A 19955-nucleotide genomic window follows, 5' to 3' on the forward strand; every position below is an offset into this window, starting at 1 on the left:
AGGTCACCTCTTCAGAGGCCGTCTCGGCAGACTTCAACCGAACTGATCTTTGTTTTTCCCTTGGTTTCGTTCCCAGCAGTGCGGTTGTTCCTATTGATTCTATGTTTGCTTATTCAGTTCAGCCACTTCCCGTGGGAAAGGGAATTCTGAACGACAAAACGACGGGTCCGGTTAAGGATTCACCCAACATCCAATACCAAAACACTCCGGGTCTCCTGACACGTTAGGAAGGACCGGAACCGTGAGCGGAAGCTGGCGCTTTGCAGGAGGCCCCGCCCCTTCCGGTTGCGGCGGCCCGCAGCTGGCGGCGGGGCCCGGCGCCCGCTCAGCCCGCCCCCTCTCTGCTACCCCGCCCGCCCCGCCGCGCCGGCCGCTGTCAGAGGCGCGGTGTATGCTGAGCAGCTGTCGTCGCCGGCTGCTGCACGTCCTGGTCCCGAGCTTCCCGCCGCTGACCCGTGGACTGCGGCTCTGTCCCGGCCACCTCATGAAGCCGTTGGTCGTGTTCGTTCTGGGCGGGCCCGGTGCGGGCAAGGGAACCCAGTGCGCGCGCATTGTCGAGGTGAGGCCGTGCGGGAGGGCGACGGAGAGCTTCGGGGCTGAGCGGGCCCGGGCCAGCGGGAGCTGCCGCGTTGGCTGCCGCGCCCCCCGCCGTGGGCAGCGGACTACGAATCCCGACGGCCACCGCGCGCCGGGGCTGAGGGGCGTCGAGTCTGCGGGCGCGCGCCGCGTTGTCCGCTTTGTTCCCGCGCGCCCTTGCTTCCACTCCCGGGACCGGGCTCTTCTCTCCTCTCTCGGTCCCGGCCTGTCAGTCCTCGGCTAATCTGCCTGGAGGAACCTAACCCGGATCTTGTGGTAGTTAAACTACCGGAGCCGTGTGAGCCGAGGTGCTAACCTTTGGCCCAGCTGCCAGCTCACACTTTTCCTTGGGTGAGTGAGTCACTCGCTCTCTGAACCTCAATTGTCTAATCAAATAAGAAACTGCTCTCATGTTAACTGAGAAAGTAAGACACCACCCAAGACTAAAATCTCCTTATTTATTTTTATTTTTTTAAAAAGTGTTTGCTGTAGGGCTGGAGCGATGGCTCAGCGGGTTAAGTCGCTTGCCACAAAGTTCCATCCCAAATACTCACATGGAAGGAGAGCACCAACCCCCGCGAGTTGTCCTGATTTTTATACTAGAACTGTAGCTGAGAGTTTGTCCACACAAATAAATAAATACAAAAAAATTTTGACATAAGTTTGCCAGTTCCGTTCTGTTAGTATTTGAGGTCCGGCTGGCATGTAATACGGAAAGAGGCAGGTATTGGGTTCACACCCCGTTTTTCTATCCTCTGGGAGCAGTAATGATACGATGAGGAAGGTTTAATGGGCAGTCTTGGGCAGTGTTTGAAAGGAAAACAAAGCAGTTAGAAACAACAGGGCAACCAGAGTTGGGGTGAAACACCAAACGTTCACCATTAAATGGAGTGCTTGGTAAAAGTTTTTAACCCAGAATTTGATAAATAATTTCTTTTCCTAGGTTTTGGCCTGTATTTGCTTTGGATTTTTCCACGATCATGCATTCAACTCTTGTCCTATACTCCAGTCTCTAAAGAACACCCCAAAATAGTTTGTGTTCTAAAAGTTGGGCTTATAATTACAGGCAACTTCTGAATACCAAGTCTGTCAAAAAGTACATAGCATTTTTCTCCTCATTTTTCTTTCTGTTGGTTTTCACTTTTTGAAAGCGAAATGACAAGTGGATAGTTTCAGGTTTATGTTATGAGCACCATGATTAAAATATAAATAGCGTGGTAAAAGAAGGGGCAGGAACTTCATAGTCAAAATAAATAACGGTTCAAGGCTTGATTCTGCTACTGTTGTTTTTCTAACCCCAGAGAAGTTACTTTTAGCTTGAGTTCCTTTGTGAGAATGGAGAAAATAGAATCTGTTTTGTATTTGTGACTTTTAAATGAGGCCTGACACCTGGCACGTAGACGTAGATGTTTTCTCCTTTAAGCTTCCTGGTTTTATTATATTGGTCATTTCATTTATTTTTAGAAAGACAACAGGTTTATTTAATGCACTGTAAGGGCAGCAGACTGGGCAGTATTAAGAGTACTATCTGAAGCTGGTAATTTTTATTTTGAAGGTGCGTTACTTTTTAAAACTTGACATATTACTTTCATTTTTGAGTGCACCCAGATACTTTGTTTCTGAGTTTATAATGTGTCCTTAAAGGGCTACACTCAGCCTAACTACCCAGTTACTTTACTGACTTCAAAGTCTCTGTGTTCAGTAACTAGTATTTCTATTTCATGAATTGATAGCTGGTAATACTTAAACCTGCTCATTATCAATTACAAGAGTCCATGATGAGATTTTTTTCTTTTTTTGAGTGCTTCTTTTACTTACTATTTAAGATGGCAGCTATATGAGCTTTGGAACCCAGGTCTCAAACATGAAAGATACACACTCTGCTACAGAGCATCTCTCTTTGTACTTTTACTTTAAAGTTCTCAGTAAGTTGTCCCTGCACTTACTCTGTAACCAAAGCAGGCCTTGAGCTGTGGTCTTCCTGGCTCAACCTCATAAACAGCTGTGATTACAGACCTCTTCCACCAAACCAGCTAGAATAAACTCTTTTGAAGTGTTTGCTGTTGATTCTAGTTGCCATAAACATTCAACTGATAATCTGCCAATTTCAAATGTATAATTTAAGAGTCACTATTCCTTAGCTGATTAAATAAACACTGGAATGCCTGTGGTTTGGGTAAGTCAGGTGTTTGCTTCTCTGTAAGTCTGCATTTTGACTCACTGTTTCATTATGTAGGCAGCTATGAACTTAATTCCCAAAGATAGCAAGTTTTAAAATTAATTTTTTTTTCTGTAGGGAAAAAGTTATATAACTCAATGTTAAATTTTCCAACTATCATGCCAAAGTGAATTTAGTTTACAGGGTACCTGAAATGTGGCCGATTATAGAATTGTTTTTTTGGAGAGAAGTTATTTTGGTTTCTGACTCAGGTTGCCAGAAGTTGTGTTGTATTGTTTATTTTGAGGAATGATCTCCTTATGTTAACCCAGGCCGGCCTCAAACTCTGTTCTCCTGCCTCAGCCTTCCTCCTGCTAGGATTTGTGCTGCCAGGTGCTGTCAGAAGTACAGCTTGGTTTTTGGGATTCACAGTCTGAAGGTATCTTGCCCTCATGTCATGGAGGATTGGAGTTAGGTAAGGGAGTGTGTTGGAGGGAAGCTGGTAGTTTTTTCTGAGTCACTCCACTTTTTTTAATGCTCCATGGGCAGAAAAGAACAGATCTGATTGAGAACCTTTTAAGGTATTTCCTAATTGGAAGAGAATTTTTGAAGGAGCTTTGGGAATTGACTTAACTCACTTATTTGTAATGGTCCTTTTCAGTTTAATTTTATTTTCTAATTATTTCAAAATCCATGTCTTCTTGTACTATTTTTTTTAATTAGCCATTTTCTAAGTCCGTGTAATACATTTATTTGAATTAAATACTCGGTGGAATTATTGTGTAATGATATATTTCTAAAACTCAGGGATGCTGTATCACTTCAAAAAATTTTCTACTTCCTTATGTTGTGTATACATATTTGTATGTGTGCATATGCTATGGCACATGTGTGGAGGTCAGAGGATAACTTTGTGGAGTTGCTTTTCTCCTTTAACCTATGTGTGAGTTCAGGGATGGGAATCAGGTTATCAGGCCTCATTTGTGAATTTTTAAAAAGTAAGCTTTATATTTATTTTGGTGAAAGAAATTAGAATTCTGTAACCTAAGCTTCTCTTCAAAAATAACATCCACAATTTTGCATTGGTTTATTGGAGAGAATATTTAATTATCTGAATGGCTGACTCATACTATGCTTTAAAAAGTTTTGAGTGACATTGAGTTTGAGCCTACAGAAATCAGAAACTTGATTTTATTTATCTTTTTGTCTCTGTTGTTGAGCATTGTACCTAGCATATAGTAGGTACTTGTTGAGTAAATATTGATGATAGAGATATTAATGTATCCTGAAGCTGTATACATCTTAAAAATTTGATCCCTAGGGGGCACCCAAGTAGCTTTCTGGACCTCAAGTATGAATGAAGCCAGTCTTTGGGGTGCTTTTGTTTACTCTGAGTGAATGAATGGTAAGTATGCTGAGCAGAACTTTCAATTTCAAAATTCGGAACTCATCCTGTACCCTCAGAAGGAATGAGCTAGGAAAAGTCTGGTTGACCTTAAGGTCTGGCCTTTTAAGGATAGAACTTTTTCTTCTTGGGAGGGTATAGTTAAAGATTTATTTTTTAAAGGACAATTTAAAAGCGTTAAAGAATCTATAAAAGATATGGCCTACAAAATACTTGCCTCTTTGGGATAGAGAGATGACTCTGTGGTCAAGAGCACGGTCAGAGGACCCAGTTAGAGTCCTGGTACCCACATGGTGCTAACACTATCTGTAACTTCAGTTCCAGGGGATCTGACTCCTGTTTTGTCCTCCACAAGCACTAGACATGCACATACATACATGCTGGAAAAACACCCATGTGAATTTAAAAAGCAACAGAACTTGACCCTATTGAAGAGCCACTGTTTCGGGGGCTGGAGAGATGGCTCAGCGTTTAACAGCACTGACTTCTCTTCTAGAGGACCCAGGTTCAATTCCCAGCACCCACATGGCAGCTCACAACTGTCTGTAACTCCAAGATCTGACACTCTTATACAGACACATGCAGTCAAAACACCAATGCACATAAAATAAATAAATAAAAAACCCACTATTTCTTTTTTTGTTTTTTGATGTTCACTGTTTCAGTGAGCTTTCTTGTAAATATAATTTTGCATATGGACATTTTATCTATAGGGTTCTTAAAAGTGGACTGTTTCTTCAGACTACGTACGTTTTATTTTAATTGATATGATAACCTGGGTAAAACATTTGTTTTCTAGAAGAGCAGGGCTATTAAGAGATAGATGCAGATATAAACATATAAGAGTGTTTTTATTTGGGGAACTTTCTCAAAATTATAAAGGCTGAGAAGCCACATGATAAGCCATATGTAAACAGGAGAATCAAAGAAGCTGGTAGTGTAATTCAGAGTCAGAAGACTAGAGAACTTTAAGTTTTCTAAGAGAGTGATTTTTCTCTTCCTCTTCCTTTTCTAAAAAAAATCTCATAAGATTGGTTGGTGAGGTGGTGATGGCTAATCTGTTTTCTATTCTGTTTTATTTTCTTGGATTTTAATAACATACAGGCATCCTCCTGCTGTCATGTCCTCTCCTCCATTATTGACTCTATTCCCTTAAACTATAAGCTCAAATAAGTCTTCCTTTAAGTTGCCCTTTGTCAGTCATGTTGTCCTAGCAGTGTGAAACTAACAGTGTCAGTCCATGGCATTTGTGTTTGAGTCTCAGAAGCAGGACAACAAAACAACCTCCAGCTGTATGGGTACGTGTGTTGTGCCAGGGAGAAGTTTCTCTGGGGTAAGGGAGCTAATAGTAAATTGTTTGTTTGTTTTTGCTTTTTTAAGACAGGGTTTCTTTGCATCCTTGGTTATCCTGGAGCTCGGTCTGTAGACCTAGAACTCAAGAGATCTGCCTTTACTGCTGGTATTGAAGGTGTGCTACCATATCTGGCTCTAATAGTAATTTACAAAAATCGCTGGGCGGTGATGGAGCACATTTTTAATCCCAGTACTTGGGAGGCAGAGGCAGGCGGATCTTTGTGAGTTTGAGGCCAGCCTAGTCTACAAGAGCTAGTTCCAGGACAGGCTCCAAAGCTACAGAGAAACCTTGTCTTGAGAAAGAAAAAAAAAATCCCAGTCAGAATTAGTCTCTGCCTCAGTCTACCCTAACTTGATCTTCCTTCAGTATCAGTTATTTCCTCATCCTCATTCTTTTTGAAATCATCTTTATTTACTCCCTTTGGGTTAAAGTTTCGTGGCAATATTTGGTTAATCTAGACATGTTCCAGTTCAACTGCTGTTAGAACTGTGCTTGTGGAAGACCCCAAAGTACCGTGTCTTACCTCTGGGTCTGGAATGGAGATCAGCATTTCTAAAAGAAATTGCTTCAAAGGATGGAGAGATGGCTCAGCATTAAGAATGCTGGCTACTCGTGCAAGGGACCTGGGATCAGTTCCCAGCACCCACATGGTGGCTCACAGCCATTTTTATGAAACTTCTGTTCCAGGGCATCAGATGCCCTCTGGTGGGCACCAGGCATATACTTGGTGCACACACATACATGTGCTAGCAGCCACTGATAAAAATGAAATAAAAAGTAATAAACTTTTAAAAAAGGAAACGAAATCACTCTAGACATCTCTCTCTTGACCAGGTGGTAGAGAGAGAGCCCAAGTGCAGAGACTAGCTGTTTTATTTACTATGTTCCAGGTCTTGTTACTTTTAAGCTAATATCTTAGCTCAGCTGCTACATGAAAGTGTATTTACTGTAACAATTCAGTTGCTTTAACCTGTCAAATCAAGAACATTTTTACAGACTAAACATGTGATAAGAGCATTTGAAAGTTAATAGAGAGCAGGTGTAGCCTGAAAGACACTGCTGACAGTTTTGTTCTGCCTGGAAAATAAAGCTAACAAAACATCAGTTGGATAAAGGAAAAAGTACTAGCTGTAGCTTACTACTCCCAGAATCTGTCACTTTGAGGGGACAGGTCCATGGTGGAAACATATGCTCTATGCCTGGTTTCTGTCTGTCTTTTCCAAAAGATTTGTAAGTTGGTTCCATTCACCATTAGAGTATATCTCGTACTAATAAGCAGATGTACTCTAATATTGGGTTGTGTGAAAGACTGCTTCCTGCCCACTTTGTTTGGAGCTTCCAGAATGGATTAGTCGTTGGTGTGCATTATTGAAAAGTGCATGTGTTTAAAGCCACAGGATTTACTTATATAGTTACATATGGTTTAGGTCAATAAGAATATGAATTTCCATTTTCTTGGTGTCTGCTGGGAGTGTAAAAGCACTTTAGAAGATGTTTGATTGTATAATTGACTTAATGGTTAATTTATGTTATCAGATGGTAGAAGATTGTCCTTGTTATTCATTTAGTGTCTGTTGGGCAATGAAGTAGGGATGTCTGTGTTTCAGAAGTGGAGAAAAGCAAGAATGAAACAAATGAGACTGGCCAGAAGCAGTGAGGTTGTCCAGAGTCTGGCAGGATCAACATGGGTCAAATACACCTGGTTCTTTGTGTGGGGGTGGAGTTCTTGGGTTCATCCCCATGTCACACATTTCTGTTGACTTTTAAGTCTCCTTTTAAATGTGCACTAGCAGAGTTTGTGATCCAAAAGTCATAGCAACCCATCCATTCTTTGCAGATAGGTAGTGTGAGCAAGAAATGAAACTTCATTATTTTATGCCACTGAGTTTGGGGGATTGCCAACTAAGAACCTAGCCAAACTTGGGTAGTACATATGCACAGCTTGGCAACTAGGAGGGTTCACCTTCTTTCAGACAATTCATTGCTAAGGGCTTTACTGTATTAATACAGAGTGTATATTGGTCTCACCTGTGCATTAGAGGTACGAGTACAATATTAATGATGAGGAAGGAAACACCCTTGGAGAGGTAAGTTATTAAATGGAGTTCTAGAACAATCTCTGAACTGCTCTGTGGTTAATTCATTCTTTTTTTTAAAAGATTTATTTATATATTTATTATGTGTACAACATTCTGCCTTCACGTATGCCCGCATGCCAGAAGAAGGTGCCAGATCTTATTACATGATGGTTGAAGCCACCATGTGGTTGCTGGGAATTGAACTCAGGACCTTTGGAAGAGCAGCCAGTGCTCTTAACCACTGAGCCATCTCTCCAGCCCTTCATTCTTGATTCTTTTCCTGTGTCTGGGAAGTCATTGCAAGGTGCTAAAACCAGCATTAGCATTTATTCCAGAAGCATCATCCAAGCACGGAAAGGACATAATTTTCATAAACCCTAGTTTCATTTATGGAAGCTTTCCTCCTGGGATTTCTTTCTCAGGAAATATTCTTCCTTCTTTCCTCCCTCCCTCCCTTCCTCCCTCCCCCCTCCCTCCCCCACCCAGGCTATAGAAGCTTGAAGGCTAAAGACTGCATATCTGCATTGGTCACCACTGAGGTCCATTAAGGAAAAATACTCAGTGGAGGTCAAGAGACTTGAATCAAATTTTCTCTGTATTAACTAGGAAATCAGCATGTCTCAGGTTCCCCTGTAACTGGATATAGACTGTTGTGAGCTGCCATGTGAGTGATGGGAATAGAACTGGGTCCTCCAGAAGAACAGCCAGTGTCTTTAGCCTCTGAGCCCTCTCACCATTGCTGCACTTAAAATTTTAAATTGTAAAACATGATCTCATCCTGCAGGTTGTCTTTTTTTTTTTTTTTTTTTTTTTTTTTTTTTTTTTTTTTTTTTTTTTTTTTTTTTTTTTTTTTTTTGCTTGTGATGCAGGCACTAAAAACTTGATAAGTTAGCCCAGGACTACAAAGGAGATAATAACTGATAAGGGTTTGTATTGGAGTTGGGGACAGATAGAAAAGGGATAATATATATAGAAAGGAAGAGGGGGTAGAGTAGGTTCAAGTTAGTTACGTCAGATCAGTTTGATGGTACATATTTCACAAATGGTTTCCAGAGATCTTTTCAGTGTGTAACCATGGAAGGAAATTTTATAGAAAACATTTTCTATGAGTTTATCACACTTTATGGCATTTCATTTGATGAAGTGAGACTCCAATCAAGAACCTGTTTGCAGTATAAAAGTAGACATAGTTATCTATATTCAACATCAGATCATAGATTGGATTAGGACTGATTGCTGTGTAAACAAAAACATATTCCCGGGATGGGCATGGTAGCGTACATCTTTAATCCCAGCACTCGGGAGGCAGAGGCAAGTGAATCGCTGTGAGTCAGGCTAGCCTGGTCTACATAGAGAGTTCCAGGACAGCCGGGGCTACGTGTTGACACCTTGTGTCAAAACAAAACATATATTTCTAGACTGGCTTTAATTTTAGAATGAGCAAAATATATTTATGAAGGTAAATTTTATAAATATGTACAGTTTCTCAAAGCCAAATGACTTTTCTCATACTTTCTGGTAAGAGAGGTTTTGAACGAAAAGTGAAGGTGATTCTTTACTGTCTAAGTAGGGTTTGATTATTTTGTTGTTGTTGAGAAAGGTTGCTTAGGACAATACATGGTTGTTCTGATAGGTCATTTTGGAGCTTAAGGTGGTGTGGGTATATTGTCCACTTCATACACATGGTATTTCTCAAACGTTTTGTTTATAGTTTTGAACTCTAGTGTCTGGAGTCAGGCTTCATTGAATATGTTTCCTTTTAAATCTTTGGGTAATCTGAATTCTAAGTTTTCATCTGTTTCTGGGCTGTGAAACTGGACTGTTTTCTGTCTCTGTCTGTAACTCTTGACTCCACGCCCATGTGGTGTGTTCCTGTGTGGCTGTATTATACTTTGGTTTCTCCTTTGTTTATGGGATGGATCACTTTTCAGAGAAAATTTTATCTAAACATTTGAGTTGATTTTTGGTTTGGGGGAAGTTCATGGAGACCTTTTTCTAAAGCTGTTATTTTCTTTTCTTTTAAGTTGTATTTATTTTTTATTTTAATGTGTAAGTTGCCTGCACATATGCATGTGTGCCATGTGCATGCCTGGTGCCTCTGGAAATCAGAAGAGGATGTCAGATCCCTGATACTGGAGTTCGGGAAAGTCATGAGCCACTATGTGGGTGCTAGAATCTGAACCTGGGTCCTCTACAAGAGTAGACTGTACTCTAAACTGCTGAGCCATCTCTCTGACCCCGAAGCTGTCATTTTCTAAATGATCGGCTTTCACCTTGAAGTGAGTTTTCATTGTGCAGGCTCACTTTCCGTTTCTCTGGGAATCAAGTGGTGTTTGGGGACGTACAATTGAACACTAGTGAGCTGAATTTACTGCTATGAGAGAGTTGTTAACTTTTAAAAGTATTTTATTGTGTATGCGTGTGGTTATGTGGAAGTCGAAGGACAGTTTGCAGGAGTTGGTTCTTTCCTTCTACCGTGCTGGTGGTAGGGACTGAATACAGACCCGTCTCCAGGCCTGGCAGCAAGTGGCTTTACTGCTGAGCCTTCTCACCAGCCCAGAAGTTGAATTATTGAGTCAAAACAGGTGCAAACTACTGGGCAGTGGTGGCACACGCATTTAATCCTAGCACTTGGGAGGCAGAGGCAGATGGATCTCAGTGAGTTTGAGGCTAGCCTGGTCTACAAATTGAGTCCAGGACAGCCAGGACTGTTAAACAGAGAAACCCTGTCTCGAAAAACCAAAAAAAAAAAAAAAAAAATGTGCAAAGTGAACCACTGAACCTTAGACATGCTGACCCTCTTTAAAGCTTGAATACTTGTACAAAGTGTACTGATATCAGTGTCTCCCTGTTCTTGCCATTACTGCTTTTTAAAATACTTGGACCAATATGATGGGTAGAAACTGGAATTATTTTGTCTTAATTTGCATTTTCAAGATTACTAGTGGCGTGGAGCTTTTTTTGAGTAGTCCTCGCTGTCCTGGAACTCACTGTGTAGACCAGGCTGGCCTCAAACTCACAGACATCCACTTGCCTTGGCCTTCTGAGTGCTGGGATTAAAGACATCTGCCACTACCACCTAGCTCCGTGTTTTTGTTTTTGTGTTTTAACCCTCCTATGAATAGTTTGTTTTTAATGCTTCCCCCTTTCTCCCTCTTTTAAAGACTTAGACTGATCTCCAACCCTGAGTTGAAGTGGTTTTCCTGTTTTAGCTTCTGACTGTAGGTGGATGGCACACTACCAGCTTGCCTATTTTATATAATATTTTATTGCTAGTTTTTCTTTATATACATTGTATAGTGTACTGTATAGTGAATATATCTTGTATATAAAATTTCTTCCAAGCTGTTACCTATCCTTTTTTGTTGTTGTTTGTTTGTTTGTTTTGCTTTTTTTATTTATTTATTATGTATACAATGTTCTCTCTGTGTGTATGCCCACAGGCCAGAAGAGGACACCAGATCCCCTTACAGATGGTTGTGAGCCACCATGTGGTTGCTGGGAATTGAACTCAGGACCTTTGGAAGAGCAGGCAATGCTCTTAACCTCTGAGCCATCTCTCCAGCCCTGTTTTGCTTTTATTTTGAGATAGGGACTTAACTTTTTAGCCCAGGCTGACCTGAGCCTACTAGGTAGCACAGGCTGGTCTCAAACTTGAGGTAGTCTTCTTGCTTCGGCCTCTTTAGGACTAGGATTATAGTTATAAGCCAACACACCAAACTCATTTTGCTTTTTTGAGACACAGTCTTGCTATGTAGCCCAGGCTGGCCTTAAACCATTGATCTTTTTGCTCCAGTTTCTTGAGTGTTGGGATCATAGGCAATCATAAGCCATACCTCCAGCAAATTATTTATACTTATGAAGTCTTGCTTGGTTCAAAAGTTTTTCTGGGATCAAACACAAATCATAGCTTTTTGCTTTCTTAGCAATGCCTGTCTGTATCTCGGATGATGGCTATCACTTACTGAATTCCCATTTGTACTTGGGCCTGTTTTTGGGTTCCGTTTCAGGACTGCATTGTTATGCCTATTTTATATACCAGTAACACTATTTTAGTTATTGTAGTGTGTAATACTTTATTTCATGTAGTTAGGCAAGTCCTCGTTTGTAGTTGCTATTATTATTTTCAATTTTGAATATTTTACTCATGCTTATATCTGGTTAACCTGACAATAAATTCACCAAGTTGTTTTTTTTTTCCCATAAACAAACATGGCTGGTGTGCAGCTAGTTCAGTGGCAGAGCCTCTTGCCTACCATGTTCAGGGGCTTTGAGTTTGATCCCCGGCACCAAATAACAAGCACAGATAATTCTAATCAGATTTTTACTTTTTAAATTTTATTTATTTATTTAGAGGGTCTGACTATGTAGCCTTCACTGGCCTGGAGCTCACATTGATCCATCACCTCTGCCTTCACCCAGCAGGAGGTTAATTTTTTTTTTTCTGGAGACAGGGTTTCTCTGTGTCACAGCTCTGGCTATTCTGGACCTTAGTTTGTAGACCAGGCTGGCCTCAAATTTACAGAGATCCACCTGTCTCTGCCTCCCGAGTGCTGGGATTAAATGCTGGGATTAAATGTGTGTGCCACCACTGCCCAGCAAAATTTTTCATTATTTAAAAAAACAAAACAAAACAAGAAAACCAAATGCTTCAGTAGGACTCTTTCTTAGGATACATATGTTTTCTTTCTTTAGTCTTTGAAAATTTCACACATGTATACAATTTCCTGGTATATTCCCCCAACCCATCTCCTTTCCAACTTCATGTCCCCTCTCTTGAGTAGTTCACTGAATATACTTGATGCTTCCATATGAACAGGGATGCAGGATCAGCCGCTGGAGAATGCTCCCTTTTTATGATTTGGCTTTTATTCATGCTGTAAATATAGTGTTTTGTTTCTTCATGTAATTCCTTTGTGTGTGTGTGTCTTTTCAAAACAGGGTTTCTCAAAACAGGCTGTCCTAGAGGTTGCTCCGCAGACCAGGCTGGCCTTGAACTCACAGAGATCCTCCTGCTTCTGCCTCCTGAGTGCTGGGATTGAAGGCATGTGCCATTACCACCTGGCTTCTTCATGTAATTCTTACACAGTACATTTTAGGTTTATTCCTAAATTTAATTTTTAATCACTATTCTTATTATATTTTAAAAATTTATGTATGTCTGTGTGCTTGTGTGCAGAAATCAGAGGGCAACTTGCTGGGGTTGGTTCTCTTCTTCCACTAAGTGGGTTCTAGAGATTGAACTCAGGTCCTCAGACTTAGTAGCAAGCACTTTTACCCACTGGGCCATCTCACTGTTCTTTTATTGCTGTTTTAATGAGATGGTTTTGTTTTGTTTTTTTCCTTCAAGATAGGATTTCTCTGTGTAGCCTTGGCTATCCTGGAACACATTCTGTGGATCAAGCTGGCCTCAAACTCAGATCTGCCTGCCTGTACTGGTGCTGGTGTTAAAAGGATATGCCACCACCACCTGGCTGTAATGAGATATTTTTAAATGTATATTTTCTTTTAAATTTTTTATTTTTTATTAGGGTATGTGTGTGTGTGTGTGTGTGTGTGTGTGTGTGTGTGTGTGTGTGTGACAGGGGTAAACAATTGTGCACATATGTAGCATAAATCCAAAGACCTAAGTGTGAAGATCAAAGGATAGCTTTTAGGAATCAGTTATCTCCTTTCAGCATGGGCTCTGGAGACTGAACCCAGGTTGTCAGGCTTGTGTAGCAAATGCTTTTGATCCAGTGAGCCAACACTGCTCCCCTCTCCAGATGAATATTTTCTGATTAATCACTGCTAGTTGATTGAAGTGCTCTTGAACCATCTATGAAAGGAATAGACAGAAAATATAAACAAACAAGAGGAATAAATTCTCATTGGGTCTCATGTTTTTTGTTTACAAAAAGACAAAATATTTGTGATGCCAGTTTTTGGAGCTTCTATGTTTAAGGCTTTGTGCGACTTTTGTTTGGTTTTGATTTTAGTTTGAGACAGGGTCTTACTGTGTAGTCCAAGATGGTTGAAATTCAAAGAAATCCTGCTTCTGCCTCCCAACTGCTGGATTAAAGGTGTGTGCCACCATGCCCAGAGTACAGCCTATTCTTTTTAGATGGTTTCTCATTGAACCTGGAGTTTGCCATTTTGGCTAGACTGTGACTGCCTTCTGGTTCCCATGCTAGGATTGTAGACTCTGCGTGATAATGCCCCACTGCCCCACTTTTATATGGGTACTTAGGATCTGAACTCAGGTCCTCCTGATTGTAAGGCAAGCACTTGCTCACTGAGTCATCTCTCCAGACCCCAAAATAATAAGGACCTGAGGGCCAGAGAGATGACTTAATAGGTAAAGTGCTTGCTAGCAAGCCTGACCCGAATTAGATCCTTGTCATGCATATGGTAGAAGAGAACCAGTTTTCACAAGTTGTCCTCTGATCTGCACACACCTGCCACATACATATATATATATAGAGAGAGATAATAAATGATTTTTTGTTTGTTTGTTTTTAGAGATGGGGTCTCTCTTTGTTGCCCAAACTGGCTTTGAACTCAACAGAGCCCAACTCAGTTTTTATCTTTTAAGTGTTGGGATTAAAGGGGTGTACAACTATATCAAACAAGAAGTATTTTTTGTTTTTCGTTTTTTTTTAAGACAATGAATAGTTTTATTTGCTCAGTTGCTTTAAAGCTGTATTTGTAGCTTATATTTCTGCTGTTTTTCTTTTGTGAAATTGAGAGGCCCTGTAGCAATCTAGTGGCACTTTCTAAATCTCACATTAACAGGAAGAAGAGGTGCTTGTCATTTGGATCTTCCTGCTTTCAAGGTCCTTGTGTTTATCCATCATTTGTGCCTTGAACTCGGCTTTTCTTTTTCTTTTAAGACAGGGTTTTTATATTGCCAAGACTCATTTCAAACTCCAGATCCTTCCTGCTTCTGTTGCTTCCTGGATGCTGGGATTACAGGTGTATACAACTCTAATTTTTTTTTTTTAGTTTGATTGTTTTTGTGGTTTATATAGAACTATATTATCCAAGTTTTAGATTTTGTGTGTATGTATGATTGTGTGTGATTGTGTGGTATTAAGGGTTGAACCCACAGCCTTGTACATGCCAACTTAAGTGTTGTACCTCTGAAGAACATCCCAGACCCCAACATTACCTAAATTTTGAAAGGGAAGCAAGGCAGTTGCTAAAAAGTTGAGAAATGTGTATCAAAATGTGTGGTGATTTGAGTGATAGTGGCTTCCATAAACTCGTGCATTTGAATGTCTAGTCCCTAGTTGGTGGACTGTTTGGGGAAGGGTTAGGAGGTGTGACCTTGTTGGAGGAGTATGGCATTGGGAGCAACTTTGAGGGTTCACCTCAGGATGTAAAGCTCTCAGCTGCTGCTTCAATGCCATGCCTTTCTCTCTCCTTCCTGCCTTGATTCTGTATTAACCCCCTGAAACTGTGAGTGAGCCCTCATTTAATGTTTTCTTTTAACAAGGTCGGCTTGGTCATGGTGTCTCTTCACATGTCTTCTTGACATGGTGTCCTAGTCACTAGGATAGTGACTAAGCCATAGTGGCTTGAGTAGATGCCATAAATTGACATCTGTCTGCTTTGGTAAAAGAGAATATTGTTTTGTTCTTACTGAGACCATGGTATGTTTTCATCTCTCTGAACCCTGTTTCTTGTTTCATAAATGTTGCTTTTCAAGTAATTTTTGTTGTTGTTATTTTTAAGACAGGGTCTTACTGTGTGTGTAGTTAGGCCGGCCTCAAACTTGTAGTGGTTCTCCTGCCTCTTTCTACTGAGCACTGAGATTATAAATGTAAGTGCTTCTATATCTGACTTGAGTGTGTGTGCGCGCACACACATGCAGTGATGCATGCATGAAGTTCAGAGGTCAGCTTGTGGTAGTGGTTCTCTCCTTCCACCTTGTAGATCCTGGATTCAAACTCAGGTCTGTAAGATTGATGACGATGACAAGCACTGTTACCCACTGAGCCACGTCATGAGCTGACCTTTTGTTTGTTTTTTTTGAAACAGAGTTTCATGTACCTTAGACTTGACTCAAAGTTGTTAGTTACTAAGGATGTCCTTGAATTTATGATTCTGCTTCCACCTTCTGAGTGTGGAGATTAGAGGCCTTTATCACTATACCTTGTTTTTAGAGGACATTCTGTAGTGAATGTTGGGCTTCACACCTGGTAGACAAGCACTCTTCTCTGCCAACTGAGCTATACTCTCACCCACACTTGGCTTCTTCAATTTTTTTCAAAAAATTTAATTTAAAAAAATTTATGTGTCTGTGTACCACATTCATGCAGTGCCTGTGGAGGCCAGAAGAGGGCATCAGATCCATTGGAGCTGGAGTCAGACAATTGTGAGCCTCTATATTGGGCTGGGAATTGAACCCAGGTCCCTTGTGAGTGCTGTTAATGCCTGAGGCATCTCACCAACACCCTTTTCATTTTCTTAAAGAAGAAAAATGAAAAATTAAAGCTTAGACACATACCCTCAATAAATTAGGCTTGGTTATTTGTCACTAGAAAACTATCTTAGTTGAACAATAACTTACAATTACAGTCCTTGTTTTCTATAGGATTTATAAGCTGACGTGCTTTTGAATGTGCCTGTGAGAACCACTCGGTTTTTAACTGCCAGAAAATCACAGAGAGTGTGATGAAAAAAATGGCTAAGACTGAAAATACCTATTCTTGCTTTCCTTAAAGATGGCATAATGGACTTAATGATAGTAGAATGCTTTGAAAGTTGTGTCTTTTAAAGCCCAGTTATTATTTAAAATGCCATGGTAACTAGTATTTAAGTGACAGTTATTTTGCTGCTTTTGAAACTCTGGTAAGAGGATGGCTTCAGCAAAATCTGTATGAAGAATGTAGTAGACAAACAAACCTGGTCAGTAGACTGCAAAATAGGATATCCGTGAGGAAGTGAAGCATGGACCTGCAGGGTTGACATGGCTATGCTGAGTTATAGTTCTTGTGGACTTTGACTTTGTAGAGAGAAACTATAAAGTTGTCTTACATTGGTGGCTGGAGTGCTTATTGCTTTTCTAGGGGACCTTAGTTTGGTTTCTAGCACCCATGTTGATTGGCTGCCAGCCGTGTATAATTTCAACTACAGAGGATCCAACACTCTTCTGGACTTTGCAGGTACAACACTGACATACACAAAGCCACACTCACACACACATACACACAAAATTTAAAATTAAAAATAAAATTTAAAAAATGTTTTTACAAATACCATTTATATACATATTATATATGTCTCTGTAGATTTGCTTTATAACTAGGTTTTTTTTCCAAAGAAATGATGCAATCCCATTTTAAGACAATATAAATCTTGCCAGTTTGAGTTATCCAGTGTTAGTAGCCAGATTTCTGAACTTGTATGGTTGACACTGTGGTGCTGTCATTGAGCACTTGCCATCATTAGGGCTGTTGGCCTCTGCCTTTGTTCAGTATCACCATGTACATACGCTCTAGGCCAGAGGAAAGCATCCGGCAAGCAGGGGCTTCCAAGTAAAAGCCAAAATAAACAGTGGGCGCTGAAGCTGCTGTAAAGTTCTGTGGACAGTAGTTGCAAGATGCTTTTTGAAAATTGTACATAGTAAGTGGGAAAGTAGGTCACAGTTGATTTTTCATAAAGTCCTGCGCCTGTATACTGGGTGATCAAGTAGGCATTGAGCAACCAGTATGGCTGTAATTGAACAATTTTATATTTCTAGTTTCTGTAAATAGTGGGAGTTTTTTTAAACCATTTGCAATTTTAATACTTCTGGTAATTTCTCTTACCAGAAACACTTAAAGGAATGAGACAGAAACATGGTGATACTATGATTTTTATTTATTTTCATCCAACTTTATATCCAAGTTCAGTTAGTAAATCCCATTTAGAGTTTATTTTCCTTTGCTGACAGTGTTATTGCTACCTTACTATTTTGTGAGCAAGAAGTTTAGCCAACACTTTTGGGAAATGGAATGGGAATAAAAATGTATTGGAAAGCTCATTTATAACCTTGGTCATTTGGAGATTTTTTTTTTAAAAGATTTATTTATTACGTATACAGTGTTCGGTCTGCATGTATACTGGTATGCCAGAAGAGGGCACCAGTTCTCATTCTAGGGGTTGTGGTTGTTGGGAATTGAACTCAGGATCTCCGAGCCATCCCTCCAGCCCCCCATTTGGAGAATTTTTTTAAAAATTCAGTTGAAATGCTTTTTAAAAAAAATTGCCTTAGACTCAGTGTTTTCCTGATTCAGTCTCTTGAGTAGCTAGAATTACAGATACATACTGCCACACTGACACTTTACAAGTACGGTGATAGTGTGGGCTGCCTCACACCCTGATGTTCATTTAAGTTATATATATGCAAGATAAAACCTCATTGAGGGGGCTGGAGAAATGGCTCAGCGGTTAAGAGCATTGCCTGTTCTTCCAAAGGTCCTGAGTTCAATTCCCGGCAACCACATGGTGGCTCACAACTATCTGTAATGAGGTCTGGTGCCCTCTTCTGGTCTGCAGACAGAATATTGTATACATAATAAGTAAATAAATAAATATTTAAAGAAAACCACCTCATTGAAGGGGTCTTAAGATTTGGAGTGAGATGTAATTTATGAAAATGTATTGAATATGAATATCCTAATATTGAGAATAGGTTGTATCGTTCTTTTGGTTTAATAGTAGACATGTAAATTTTTTATTATTTTGGTTTTTTAAGACAGGATTTCTCTTTATAACAGTCCTAGCTGTTCTGGAACTAGCTCTTGTAGACCAGGCTAGCCTTGAACTCACAGAGATCCACTTGCTTCTACCTCCTGAGTACTGGGATTAAAGGCATACATCACCACCTCCCGGCAAACTCTTTTTTTAAATTTTATTTTAATTGTTTTTTCTAATTTTATGTGCATTGGTGTTTTGCTATGGGTGTCAGATTGGGTTCCCTGGAACTGGAGTTACAGACAGTTGTGAGCTGCCATGTGGGTGCTGGGAATTAAACCCTGGTCCTATGGAAGAGCAGTCAGTGATCTTAACCACTGAGCTGTTTCTCCAGCTCCCAACATGTAAATTCTTGTGGGGAAGCTTTTCATTATTCAGGATCTTCACATAAGACTGTTGGCTCCTTATTGCACTCAGAAAGTGCCCATTTTCCCAGCAGTTGGGAAGCACAGGCAGGCAGATCTCAGTGAGTTCAAGTCAGCCTGATCTACAAAGCCTGGACAGCCAGAACTGTTACAGAGAGAAACCTTGTCTTAAAAAACAAAAACAAACAAAAACAAAACAAAGAAGTGGCAGTTCAATACCTTCGTCTGTGATTAAGCTTAGTTGTCACTCTCCCCTAGTATCTCATCATGAGTCTTTTGTCATTGCCGTTGACATTGTCTAACCGAAGCCCATTGTCTGTTTTTTTTTTTAGTAAAACCTTCAGTGTGTGTATGTGTGTATATCTGTGTACTACATTATAATTTCAGTTAGTCACAAGGCCACATGTACAACTTAGCATCAGAAGATCATATCACCTAATAGTATTATAGTCACTTTAATTTTTTCTTTTTTTAAAATAAAATTAATTTTATTTTTTTAATTTCATCTTACATTCCATTCACAGTTCTCCCCCACCCCTCCTCCCACCTTTCTCCCCTCCCCTCCCCTCCCCTCCCCTCCCCTCCTCTCCCCTCCTCTCCCCTCTTCTCCCTTTCCCTCCCCCAAGTCCACTGCTTATCCATTCCTACCAATGGGTAAGGACTACCCTAGGAAGTCAACAAAGCCTGGTACATTAAGTTGAGGCAGGACTAAGCCCCTCCCTCACTGCATTAAGACTAAGCATGGCATCCCACCATAGGTAATGGGCTCCAACAAGTGAGCTCATGAACCAGGGATAGATCCTGGTCCTACTGCCAAGGGGCCCCTCATGTAGTTCAAGCTTCACCACTGTCTCCCACATATGGAGAGCCTAGTTCAGTCCCATGGAGGCTCCACAGCTGTCAGTCTAGAGTTCATGAATTTACATGAGCTTGGTTCAGCAGTCTCTGTAGATTTCTCCATCGTGATCTTGACCTCCTTTGCTCATATAATCCTTCCTGCCTCTCTTCGATTGGTTCCGTCATTTTAATTTTTATAAATGTACTTTATGGTATTAACTCAGCAACATTTCCGTTCTCTCCTTGTCCTTATAGTGTGTGTCATTTAATGATAAAACTATGCACCACTAGGCTATTTTGTTCAAACATCATAAGATTGTTTGAACTTGTACAAACCCATATGATAGGTAGGTCAAATACTTGATGTCCCTTGCTGCAGTAAAGGTAACCATGAAATGTATGAGATATATGAGTCTGATGCTTGAGTAATGTGACATGCTATTATTCAGTGGAGTTCTTT

At 40.4% G+C, this 19955-nt stretch overlaps 1 protein-coding gene across 1 annotated transcript in view; it reads left to right on the forward strand.

The window, feature by feature from the left end:
• The first annotated feature begins 344 nt into the window (after nt 1-344).
• Nucleotides 345-19955, forward strand: part of Cmpk1 (cytidine/uridine monophosphate kinase 1) — a 31244-nt gene continuing 11633 nt past the window's right edge. Inside the window, exon 1 of the mRNA XM_085686441.2 lies at nt 345-559. Within this exon, the coding sequence (XP_085542567.1) occupies nt 392-559 (168 nt within the window). The 5' untranslated portion in view covers nt 345-391. The remainder of the gene's footprint in view (nt 560-19955) is intronic.

Source organism: Myodes glareolus, chromosome 3 (genome assembly GCF_982192425.1).
Source record: "Myodes glareolus chromosome 3, mMyoGla1.1, whole genome shotgun sequence".
NCBI lineage: Eukaryota > Metazoa > Chordata > Mammalia > Rodentia > Cricetidae > Myodes > Myodes glareolus.